This window comes from Mastomys coucha, unplaced genomic scaffold, assembly GCF_008632895.1.
Source record: "Mastomys coucha isolate ucsf_1 unplaced genomic scaffold, UCSF_Mcou_1 pScaffold3, whole genome shotgun sequence".
Classification (NCBI taxonomy): Eukaryota; Metazoa; Chordata; class Mammalia; order Rodentia; family Muridae; genus Mastomys; species Mastomys coucha.
Genome location: NW_022196909.1, coordinates 33,037,769 through 33,050,627, shown reverse-complemented (window position 1 = coordinate 33,050,627; position 12,859 = coordinate 33,037,769). Strand labels below are relative to the sequence as shown.

The 12,859-nt window shown below is 43.9% G+C and overlaps 1 protein-coding gene across 2 annotated transcripts in view; it reads left to right on the top strand.

Moving 5' to 3' along the window:
- The window catches only part of Arid5b (AT-rich interaction domain 5B), a 188,559-nt gene that overhangs the window by 148,984 nt on the left and 26,716 nt on the right, over window positions 1-12,859 (top strand). For both annotated transcript variants that reach the window (XM_031346803.1, XM_031346804.1), the window contains 3 exons: window positions 306-510; window positions 2,572-2,624; window positions 11,517-11,614. In XM_031346803.1, the coding sequence (XP_031202663.1) occupies window positions 306-510; window positions 2,572-2,624; window positions 11,517-11,614 (356 nt within the window). The remainder of the gene's footprint in view (window positions 1-305; window positions 511-2,571; window positions 2,625-11,516; window positions 11,615-12,859) is intronic.

Below are 12,859 nucleotides of genomic sequence, written 5' to 3'. Positions count from 1 at the left end.
TTTGACACGATTGTACTGTAAAGGATAAAAAAGGACACTGTCGCAACTGTGGCTCTCTGGACACCCGTTTGTCAATAAAGTTTTATTGACATTCAGGTCACACCCTGGCTAGATTTGAGTACTTGCCATCCAGTCCACCGAGCACAAAAGCCCACTGTGTGCCCCATTATAGAGCTTTGTTCGCATTGTCTAGAAACATTGGTACTCAAGGCTGTCTTCCGCAGAAAGTGTCACTTAGATATGTCTTTGCAAGCCGTCCGAGGCTGGGCTTGATTTGATATACTGTTATTATTATTTTTTTCCAGGTGAAAGGGGAGGCCAGGTCAGCCTTGACCAAGCCGAAGAATAACCACAATAACTGTAAAAAAACCTCAAATGAAGAAAAGCCAAAGCTGTCCATTGGCGAAGAGTGCAGGGCAGATGAACAAGCCTTCTTAGTGGCCCTGTATAAATACATGAAAGAAAGAAAAACGCCCATTGAGCGAATTCCCTACTTGGGTTTCAAACAGAGTAAGTACACTTGTTTTTGTTTCTGAAATATGAAAATTACTCAGATTCTTTGAAATTGCAAGGCGTCGGGTGGGGGGTCGTGGGGGGGGGAGTGAAAAAATATTGGGTTTTTTTTTTTTTTCTGTTCTACTAGTGATTATGTTGAAACCCTAATCTAGGCAGGGTGTTTTCTGTTTATAGTAGATCCACAAATTGTCCAAGCCAAGAATTTTCTCCCTGCCTCTTTCCGCTGCATTGTTGCCTTCTGGGACAATTGCAGAGATATTTATAGGCAGGAGTCCGAGGACGGTGACTGGAAATAGACGTGCTGAAAGCTTTTCGCTTTTCTGTTTTGTCAATCTGGAGTGTCTGCAACTCCTTTCTTATGAGATAATGATGATGATGTTGCCTTATCAGGCACAGATGTTGCCTGTTCAGAGACAGCTTCTAAAAGGAAGAAGTTTAAAAGTGGACCAAACAGCCATAAAGGGGGGGAAAAATCCCTTTAGTCTTAAACCTATTGTTTTTTTGGTTTTTTGGGTTTTTTTTTTAAGTCTGAAATTAGGGCAAATATGAAATAAAAACTTGAAGGGAAATCCCAGTTTGGAGCAACTTTGAGCTGGCCGTGCATCTAGGTGTCTCCATGTATAGACAAGGAAACTCATAGCTTGAGCAGAATTTCATTGAAAACAAAAAAAAGAGAACCCAGCTCTTGCCCTCCGAGTTCACAGCCAACTGTTTATTTTGCTCTGTCTGGATTTACTGGTGCACAAAGCCATGGGCCCCTCCGGCTTGAAATAGTATTTTCTCCAAATGCATCTTCCTAGATTAAAGCCATGTGTCATTCTGATGAAGAGAGTCAAACCTGTATGTTTTATATAACAATTTACATAGCTAATAGCAGTTGGCACTGATTACAAGAGATCACTCACAGCCATTATAAACTTATATAACGGCACATGATTACAATGTTTGCCTGAAAACTGGCTGCTCGAAATAGAAGTAAAATCAATGTTCTGTGAAGAGCTCTCTGTCCCGTTATCAGCGTTTCAGAAGAGAGCAAGGCCAACGCAGGGCTCTTTTAGCCTTGAAACAGTACAAGGTTCACTATGGCTTCCCAAGCATGTTGTGTCAAAGAGCCTTTTGACAGTTTAATTCCCGGTTTGGTTCATTTCCCTCACCAGAGGATTACTTGAAGTCCAATATTCTCACATTCCAAGGTATCTAGTACAAAATGAACAACTCAAAATATCTCAATACTAGTTTGAACCAAGCTTGTTTGGCAGTATAACCAGGCAAACCCTACCTACACTCGGGATTTTTTTGTTTTTTTGTTTTTTGAAAGTTACAATGTTTCCTAACATCACACAGCAATCTCAGGCCCAGTTAGAGAACTAAGTGGACTCATGACTCCATTTCTCTGTGAACGACTATCTCTCCTTACTGTGTGACTCAGGCCTGGCATGTGACCTGCCTGGTTTCTACACTCAGGTGCCAGCCACATGTTGGCAAAAATATAGCCAGGATCCTTTAATATGGCCTCGTTATCAAACAGTCTAAGAAGGTAATATTAATATATTAAAGTTACGGATCAAGAGAAATCTTATCTGGAGGAGGCGTGGCCATCCCATCAAGGCCTTCTTTTGGAGAACTGAGCAAGACCCACACCCCTGTTCTGAATTCCCACACATTCCCCAAGGTCCTTCCAACATCTTCTCTTCCTTGGCAGATGAAAAGACAGACAAGACTATGCTATTTGTCCTTAAAGTCCAACAGATGCTGTAGTGTGGCGACCATCTCTCAAGAAATACTTTTTAAGGGTTAAACATAGTCGATCCTCTAATGTTGAACTCTCCTCGAGTGAATTATTTCCTAGAACTTTAGCTCTCTGGGGTGCAGATGATTGGGTTTTTGTTGTTGTTGTTGTTGTTATTCTTGTTGATAGAGGTGATTGGGGTTTTTTTTTTGTTATTTTTTTTCTTTCTCTTTCTCATTGAAAAACAAAACAAAATGTTTGAAATGACATTTCTCGGAAGTGTGTTAATGCAATGCTTATCTAAATACTTATTGTCCCTCTAACAGTTAACCTTTGGACTATGTTTCAAGCTGCTCAAAAACTGGGAGGATATGAAACAGTAAGTGTTTAAGCAACTTAAATGAAATAATTTCACAATCTGACTCCCTCCACCCTACCCCCTATCTCCTCTGTCTCTGGCCAAAATGGAGGGAAACTGAAATGCAAGCACGCCATTACTGGCTGCCTTTCCCAATGGCTCTTACACTTTGGGGGGTTTATTGGGGCAGTTTTGGAAATGGTCCCAATTAGTTCCAGGTTTGGCAAAACTGTAAACTTGTCGTAAAACACTACAAGTGGAAAACATATGTAACTCTCCCCTGTCAGGGAGATTAGTTGGGTGTGTAATTTTTTCCCATGTTGAGAAAGGTCTATGATTGTCGGACAAGCCAAGATTGCATAAAAGAAATCTCCCTTGGCAACCTACCTGACATCTGTCCATGTCTAATATGGGAAATGTATTAAAGGCTTTCAGAAGTCATCAGGATTGGCTGTTAAGGAGTAGAATAGAGCACAGCCTCTTCTCATTCTAGGGCAAAGAATCTTTATTAGACAAGGGTCACTGCTACATAAACAGGAAGTTATCAAATTTATTCAGAACAGGCTCTGACATTCTTTATCAGCTAATTCTAACTGACAGGAGTGAGTTATTTTTAGCCCACGGGAAAATTTGATGGCCATGGATTTTTATAGCGTGTATTTCTGAGCCAATAAAATATCAGAGGGACAAACGGAGATTAAGATCTTGAAGTACGGGGGTGGGGGGGGAGGAAGAGCGGCATTAACGTAGCACAGAGAGACGACATCTGTAATAAAATTAATTGACATAGGAAGATGGCGTCACTGGGAATGTTTTTCTCTCCCACACAATAATCAGATTAAGTTGTATAGTTCCTCTGGCAATTGAGTGGGAAATTATTTCTTTTCTTCCTTTAAGAAGTAATGAAAGCAACAGACACAAAGTCAGGAAAATTATATTTATTTTACCCCAATCCCCCCCAAAACCAATGGTCCTTGCCATATAACATATATTGTTCCAGAAACTAATAGACTGTTTTAATGTAGGAATCAGGGCACAGGAACCCATAGAAAGTGCTATTTGAGTCAGATAATGTGATATTTACCATTGAGATATTTACTAGGAATTCTGACTAAAAAAGTGTTTGGTGTGCATATGTGAACTTATAAACTGCTTAATATATGAGAGCATTTGTGTCTATAAAGAAACCTAGCACATGAACACATGTAAAATATTCATTTCATGGATGCAACTTTATTTATAAAAGTACCCTGTACAAAAATAAATAATTTTTTTTTAACTTGGCTAAATCTGTTGATGGATTAGAATATGGACTCCCTGCCACAGTGACAGCTTATGGTTCTGCAAAATCTTGAGCTAATTATAGGTCTCCTCTGTGTGAAAAGATGGAAACTTAGTCTCCTGGGCTCAACAGTTAGCCGCTTCAGCTGATCTTAAAAAGTGGAGAGTATGAGGCTGGACTTGGGTGAACTGTGGCCACGGTTGGTTACACGATGTTTGCACAGCATTATGAAATGTCCTTTTCAAACTTCAGAGCTTCACCCATGAGCTGATAGGAAGAGTCCAGCAGGTTTCACAGAATCAGTGTTTCCTACTTTCATATCTGTGCCTTTACAAGACACCAAGTTAGTGTGGGTCAAATAGAAGAAACTTCTGATAAATTTGGGAGCACATTTGCAGCACTTTTGGACTAATGGAATTGATTTTTTTTTTTTTTTTTGGTTTTTCGAGACAGGGTTTCTCTGCGTAGCCCTGGCTGTTCTGGATCTCACTCTGTAGACCAGGCTAGCCTCGAACTCAGAAGTCCACCTGCCTCTGCCTCCCAAGTGCTGGGATTAAAGGCATGACCCACCACTGCCCAGAATTGATTCTTTTGTTGAGTGAATACATGACCATAAATCAGCAGATTACATGACCATATATTTACAGGCCATCCTATGCGTATGAGATATATGTTAGACACTACGGAAGAAAGGAAAGACCTAGGCCAGACATCCTGATCTTTAAGGGACTTACTTTAGAGAGAATCCATCATTCAATTATGGGTGAAAAAATTTTAAAAGACCATTGCCCTGTAGACACAAAGCGCTTTCCCCTGTAGAATTGAGGGAAGGAGTCTTTGAAGCTCAGAGTTGCTGATGTGACCTGCAGACCAGGTGCTCAAATGCTCTGAGATGACCTTCAGATGCAGGTGAGTGGTTGGATCCAGACACAAGTTCTCTCATGGCTTTCTTAGGGAGAACATTCCAACATGGAGGTAGGATAAACTTGAGTACAGCAAGGTCGGGCAACATAGACTGTGACCAGTGTCTGGGACAAGAAGTTCAGTAGAGAGTTCTTGATAGCTAAAGGCAAGAAAACGAGGCCAGGAGAGAATGGGTGTTGGATGCAGAGCTCAGGGATTGTTTCATAGGAAGGGAGCGAGTGTCAAGGATGTCACCCCATTTAAGAATGAATTTCTCTTCTCTCAACTATGAAAGGTACCTTTTCCATGGGCAATCCATACCAATAACAGATGGATAAGGAAGAGGGGGGACTCTTCTTGTGTTTGTTCTCAATTGCCTTCAGCTCAAATCCTTATGCCCAAGTAGCGTGTGTGAGAGATGCATCCTCTGGGGGGTGGGGGGATATATGAAGGACCCAATGAGGATCTCCCTTCATCTACGTACAAATGGAATTTTTAGAGAAATCTCCCTCTGTCCCTCTCTTCCTAGCTTCCTGCTTCCGGCTTCCTGTGGCCCTTTCGGCACCTAACTATGTTTCTACTATCTACATCTAAGCTTTTGGTCCTGCTAAGTATATACTACTTTCCCTCCCCCACCCTCACCCCCGCCCCCTGCTCTGCCCTGCAGTATTTTGACTGGTAAATCTTACATTTTTTTCAGCGAGGATTTAGTTTTCAAGCCTAGAACATCCTAGAATATCAGTTTCTCTTGGCTCAAGAACAGCACAGTGTCTCTGGTATTTTCTTTTCAGGCTGTGAAAAGTTCCTGTAAGTCTGGATGCCACTTAGAGCTATTTCCTTGTTGAGTACAGGGAACGGTAGCGCCTTGACAGAGTAATGATTTTTTTTTTTTCACGACTTGACCTTTGCATGGAAAAGCATCCTTGTTCTGTTTATGACCTTCGTCATACAAACAAGGACACGAAGGCATCGTTTCTAAGACCATCATGGCACTCTTCAAGTTCTAGCTTGCTGGTAATCCCCATTGTATCGTTCAGACTTTAGCTCGCTGGCATTCCCCATCATGGTATTCTTCAAAGTCTTGCTTGCTGGAAACCCCCAGTACAGGCAGAGATTGCCTCCGTCGTAGTATAGGTGAGAGGGGAAAGACACTCACAACTTTACTGTCTCTTGTACCTTCTATTCCTGCCAGTTTCTCATCTATCCAGGATATTTTCTTCGTATTAGCAGTGATGCTGGGAGGAAAGAATCTAATCACCTTGCTTTTGTTGGCATTGTCTTTTCAGCCCATGCACACCAGGTGTAGAATTGTCCCAAATGGAACTTGTCTTCAATTATGTCCTCTATCAAAATCACATATCAAAGATGGGAAATTTGTCCTTCAAGCTAGTTTGCTTAAGGAAAGGGAATTGCTGTTCGCTTGTTTGTTTTTGTTTGTTTGCATCATGGCTTGTGAATTCATAGTAACCGTAGCACTGAGCTACATCCCCAACACTTTCAAATTGTTACCCTGTACACCTGCCAGAATACTAATGTTTCCTAGTAACCAACTAGTTACAACCTGAGATAATGTCTTGTTCTTGAGAGGAAAAAAAAATGTAAGAATCTAGGAGAAAGGTTTAAATGGATAGATAATGTAAGTACTAGATATATAAATTTTAGAAAATATAGCCAGGTGGTGGTGGTGCACGCCTTTAATCCCAGCACTTGGGAGGCAGAGGCAGGCCGATTTCTGAGTTCGAGGCCAGCCTGGTCTACAGAGTGAGTTCCAGGACAGCCAGAACTATACAGAGAAAAACCCTGTCTCAAAAAACCAAAAAAAAAAAAGAAAGAAAAAGAAAGAAAGAAAGAGAAAATATAAATACTCAGGACCAGTCCAAAACTCAAGCATCAAGTTTGTAAATGTGTTACTGTATGTCTGTCCAAAGCCAGCTCTCTGGCTATGAACAAGAACATCTTAATTGGCTTGTTTTTGTTTGTGGTCGTAAACTATTCCAAACCTTCTGGTTTGAATTGTGGATTATGGATTGTTTCATTTTGGTTCTTCATGATCCTCCAATTTAAATGTAAAAGGGAGAGACAGACAGACAGAGAGCGAGAGAGAGAGACGCAGAAGCTTCATTTTAAAGTCTGTAATGTTGACTGACCACTACGCAATCCTCTCAGCCTCCGCTGCCTTTAATGGAAAGACAGCAAGTGTCTCACCGCTTTGAGGTTTAGAGATCATAGATGTATCTAACAGATTTGAGTTCCTAAAACACTGCATCTTGAGTATTTTTGATTGGCTGCTGGTAATGGCTCCCTCTTTGCGGACTTCCAGCTAGACATTCCTCTACCTAGTCTTTTCTTTCCGAGGCAGAGAAGGATAATGCATTGCCCCTGAGCTAGGATCCTTCCTGTGCATCTGGGGAAGGCGTTACTGCCAGGGGGAGTCTCTGAAGCGTGAGGGGGCATGTCAGCTATAGTGCATTAAGATAATTTCACTTCCCTGACCACCTGATGGAAAGCCCCGTGCAGTATTCTGAGAGAAAGTGATTATTAGTAGAATGGGCGCTGAGAGAAACTTTATCAGAGCACAGAAGGTGGTGCTCCAGCAGCATAGTGCCCCCCAGCCCCTTCCAGCCCCACCAATGAGGCAGCACCATGATGTATTCATCTGGGAGAAGTCACTCGGCTTCCTGCCGGATTATGCTCTGACATCAGACTCTGGCCCTGACATCAACTTCAAGACATCCTCCGGCTCCATCCTTAGCATTCTGGACATCCAAAGCGGTTGGCTTACTTCAGAATGGTCCAGGCCAAAGATGATGTCATTGTAGTTTTGAACGGCTTCAGTTCCTGGAGTACTACCAGGAATAAAAAAGTCATCTTCCTTGAATTCAGCCCTCAAGGTGTCCAGACAAAACTCTAGTTCCCGGGCAGCCTGAGCCATGCTAGGCGCAAGCACATGCATCTTTTGACTTTGTGATGACTTCCCATTCTCAAGCCACTGGAAAAACTCAAGTCCACAAAAGCCGCTGGTTCCATCTGCTTCACTAGACCAACCCCCTCTAAGAAACCAGCATGATTTTATCCTTGTAACCTAAAAAGTAGAGAAATGAAAGGCTTTAAGGCTTTAAAGTGGCTGTCCTGAAATTGCCTGTGCATGCATGTGTGTCCTCAGGTGCCCCGCACCTTTTTTTTTTACCAAGAAAATACCACTTATTTACTTTCTCCCAGACTCATACATGTAGACGCTGTGTCATGATGTATCCACCCCAAACTTCAACTTCCACTTCCTGCAGGCACCCCTAACTCCCTACTTCCCACAGGTGTCCCCAACATGCCTCTCCCCCTACTTCGTGTCTTCTGTTTTTGTGTTTTATTTCGCTTTCGTTTGCTTTGTTTTGCTGGAGGTAGATTTTGGTCTCGTAACTCCCGGAGTCCAGCGAGCCGTCTGTGGGGATGCTGGCCAATCTTGTCTGCTTCTGCTGGTCTTGTGCCAGAATCAGAGCTTCTGAGTGAGAGTGACGGCCACATTCATGACCAGAGGTCTGGCTGTTTGTCCTTGAGTGTTCTGACGGAGCTCATTGTTGTTTTGTTTTGGAGACAGGGCCTCTCATTGGCCTGGGTATCACCAAGTAGGTTAGACTAGCTGGCTCCTGAACCCTTAGATAGCCACCCATCTCTAAGTCTCTAGTGTTGGAGTTCCAAGCATAAACCTGTGGTCTTTTTGTGTGAAAGTTCTGAAGATGGAACTTGGATCCTCGTATTTATAAGCAAGTGTCCTACTGACTGAGCTGTATCTCTGCATACCACCACATCCCCGAAATACTCTCGAAGCAACTGGATAGTTTCATCAATGAAACTATGGAGGGAGTAGTCTCCTGTTTGCTCCTTAGTCCTGTTTTCTCATAGGAGAGGCAGTGTAGGCGACTCATTTTGGCGCACCTCACAAATGTCACCTGGATTCTAAGGGTCACTTGGAAAAAAAAAAAACGTGCGCTTGAAGGCCAAGAGCGCATGTGCATGCTGGATCTGATGGGCGTGGTGTGGTTTTTGGAGACCCTTTGATTTTTACCTACGTTAGGAAAGAAGTGATTCTCAGTGATCTTAAGAGTGAGCTTGTCACACGTATCCCGATTGGTTCTTGCACCTGAGTGTCATCTGCTCAGCCTTTGTAGTTGTCTGGAGCCACTCTGTCCTTTAAGCTAAGAACCTTGAAAGACGCATCTCTCTCAAACTCATCTTCCTTCTTCCTTCTGCCCTCTGCCCTCCTCCACCTTCCCACCTCCACCACTCTCTGTACCCAACTCTGTCCTAAAATGAGATGAAGTGTAGGCCATGTCTCGACTCTCCAGCATCCTACATGAGTTCCTAGAAGGGGTGACAGGGAAATACAACCCAAGAAGAAGGACTCTGTAGTGAACAGCAGAGCCCCCTCTGCTCTAGCGAGAGAGCCACAGGGTCAACACGGAAGAATCCTTTAGCTTCAGAGTATGAGTGACTGACACATCAGAAAGCATTTTTCGCTTTATCCTCGGAGTCTTGCTTACCCAAAGGACTCAGGAAAAAAAAAAAAAGCCTTCGTGCCAGGCATGGCCTGTATTTTCAGCTCAATCTGATGGGAAGTAGCTTTGATAATAACCCAAAGACCTCAGCTCTGGGTACCGGAAGGCAACTGTGTGAATGTGGGTTTGCTCCTACCATGCTGTGTGTCCTTAGACAAGTGATGGGTCCTTCCTGAGTCTCGGTCCCTTCACCTATGATTGAGATCCCAGCACATGTCTGTCTCCTGAGAGATGGCAAGAGGCAACAGAAGTACGAGCTGTGTAGTAGAAAAATGGAATGTGCTGTTTGCACAAATGACCCGAACAGCTTCTGAAATGATGACAGGGCTAGAATGAGCTGTTCCTGTAGTCCTGCTGTGCACCTTGTGCCCTCCCCCTTATCTAAATGAAGACCCTGCTGGGAGATGCCTAAAGAGGCCTTGGTATCAGACATCAGGTGTTTTGAGGAAAGAAACTGTACCTTTTTTTTTTTTTTTTTGATTGATGGCCTAATTGTAGATCAACTCCAGTTAGTATCATTTACAAACTGGATGAAGATTACAATTACACATGATAATTACTGTGTTTGTAGTGTCATGAGAGGCGTTTGAGTTTTGTGGTTTTTTTTTTAAGATTTATTTATTTATTATATGTAAGTACACTGTAGCTGTCTTCAGACACACCAGAAGAGGGCGTCATCTCTCATTACGGGTGGTTGTGAGCCACCAAGTGGTTGCTGGGATTTAAACTCAGGATCTTTGGAAGAGCAGTCAGTGCTTTTAACCGCTGAGCCATCTCTCCAGCCCCTGGCGTTTGAGTCTTAATACACATAAGGGTTGTATGGCGTTGTCCTACCTGGTATGTGCGACATGGAGGCCTTTCTTGGGCCTTCAGCAGGGTTTAAGGCCAAAGAGGATTTCTTTTACTAAAAAGGGCAAAGTTGCCCTTTTGCCACCGTCTCCTCTTCCTTAGATCAGAACTGATAACACAGCCTACGTTGCCCTCCACTCATGCCTGTGCGCCCTGTGAACTCGGCTGACAGACAGTGAGCGCTGTGGTATATTTCAGCCCTTGACTGTCTTGAACACCCCCTGGCCACTTGCCGACACCCTGTCCTCTACCCATCCTGGAACAGCATAGATAGCATCCTCCCTAAAGAGTTTAGAAATGTGTCCGCGGACGTGAGAACTTGTCCTGTGCTCTGACATGCTCAGGTGTGGTGGGCGGGCTATGTGATTTCCCACCACCACCACCCCAGCCCCCGACGCCCCAGATAATCAATGGCCAGATCTTAGCATCTGTCATTTTGCAAAATCCTAATCTATGTACAACAGTAAAACTTAAGAATAAAAATGAAAAGGAGACCACGTTGTACATGGCAGGATATTGCTTGAATTTGGATATTATGCACCCAACCCAATAACATACACAGCTGAACATTTCACCTCGGGAATAGGTGCATTTCCATGGGATTCAGTTAATATCCCATTTCCCTGCTGTATGTGAATAGAAACCAACAGATTTGATAGGCACACCTCCAACTCAGGCTTTGTTTTAGTGATGATAGGATGGCTGTAAATTCTTCTACCCTTTATCACTTTCCTTAATCTATACGGTCGATTTATTAGTGTCTTGCTTTGTTTTAAAGCAGGAAACACATTGTATGGTTCCAAGGACCAGAAGATGCATAAATATGTTTGAGGGGGAAAAAAAAATATTTTCTTTAAGTAGGGTGGCTGGCCACCCGTCTCCTGCTTCAGGCAGCCAGTGTCAACTGTGATGCTTTTAAACCAGAGAACTAGCATACAGTTCAGTGGAAATGTGAATTTATTTTGTATTGTGTCACATAATATAGAAGGAGCAGGGCGGGTGGCAGGAGGGGGGAGGGTTTGTGGTTCAGACCTCGGGGACAAATATCTGTACGAATAACTGGGGAGGTGGTGCCTTAGATGAAGTTAGCCAAGGGTGGCATGCAGCATCAGAAGTCGGAAGCCATGTTTTATGGTGAAGTAAAGAGATCTTGTGTCAGACCAAGCCACTACCTCCCCCTCTTAAAACGCACCCGAATCTCTGTCTCTGGGTGTCCAGAGCAGCCTGTAGAGCTGTCTGTTCTCTTCTGAATGTTGCGTCTAATCAATGACCCTGGTGCTGTGGTTCCCTCTCGATGCTAGATTGAATCTCTCCTTGCCGTCTTTGCAGATAACAGCCCGCCGTCAGTGGAAACATATTTATGACGAGTTAGGTGGTAACCCTGGAAGCACCAGTGCGGCCACCTGTACTCGCAGACACTACGAAAGGTAAGGAGCCATCTCCTGCAAAAACCCTCGCCTAACTAAAACTGTGTGAATTGGAAGCCCGATTCCGGACGAAGACGGGATAGGGGAAATCTAAAGGACCATTGGGAAGACAAAATAACTCCACCCACTCCCCCACCCTCTCACCCCCCCATTCCCACCCATTTCCAACTTCCACCCCTCCTCCCCACACCCCTGGTGCCTCCCCCCCACACACACACCCAGTATTCTCCTTTACATAGCATGCTCTCTGGTTACCCAGACTAAAATTAGATGTGCCTTTTTACTTAGGTTTTGTCTTGTGGCCACCTGTCTGGCAATGCCTTCCCCCAACAAGTGTGGATTCCTAGGGGTGTTCTCAGGAGGCTCATTTACTACGAGCTCTTTGGGCTTCTGGAAAACAAAGACAGGAAATGTTGTCAGGGGGTTAACGTGTGACCGTGCCCTGGAAATCGGGCATTCCTCAGCCCAAAGGCACTGCCTCGGATTATGTCTATGTGTTATTCTTTTCCATACCTTGGGAGGATTTCTTCACCTACCGACACGCTTTCTTTCAATCAAGGGAACCTCAGCTAAATTCTGCGAGGCTTGGTTTTCTAATAAGCGCTACCTGTTTCAGGAAAGTACAGATGCTATAACCAAGAAAGAATAATATACATCAGAGCCTCTGGGGAAGGCTCTGTGGACAGGAGTCATGTCCCGTCCCATCCGCCCACTTCCAGTGCGCCTCCCTCCCACATTGCATTAAGGACTGCGTGCTTACACAGACTGACTGTGTGCCTGCACTCTGACTATGTGCCTACACTCATTGACTATGTGCCTACACTGACTGTGTGCCTACACTCATTGACTATGTGCCTACACTGACTGTGTGCCTACACTGACTGTGTGCCTACATTGCTGAGAAATGGCAGCAGATTCATGATTGGTGCATGCTTTGTGTAATGAGTCCATACATAATGTTTACATTGTACCAGCACTTTGTTACAGCTGGTCCTGCCCTACAGAAGTGGGGGGGGGGTTGTAATGGTGTGTGTACATGCCTGTGTATGTCAAGAATACATGTGCACACATGTGTGCCGTTGGTGTGAAAGGCAGAGCCAGTGCAGAGTTCGTCCTCTACCACACTTAGCTTCTGTTCTCCTTGCTGTGATAAAGTATGCTGACCAAAGAACATACGTGAGAAAATATGGATCTGACTCGTGAAGTATGGTGGTTTCAAACCCAGGGCTGGAGAGTTCAAATAGG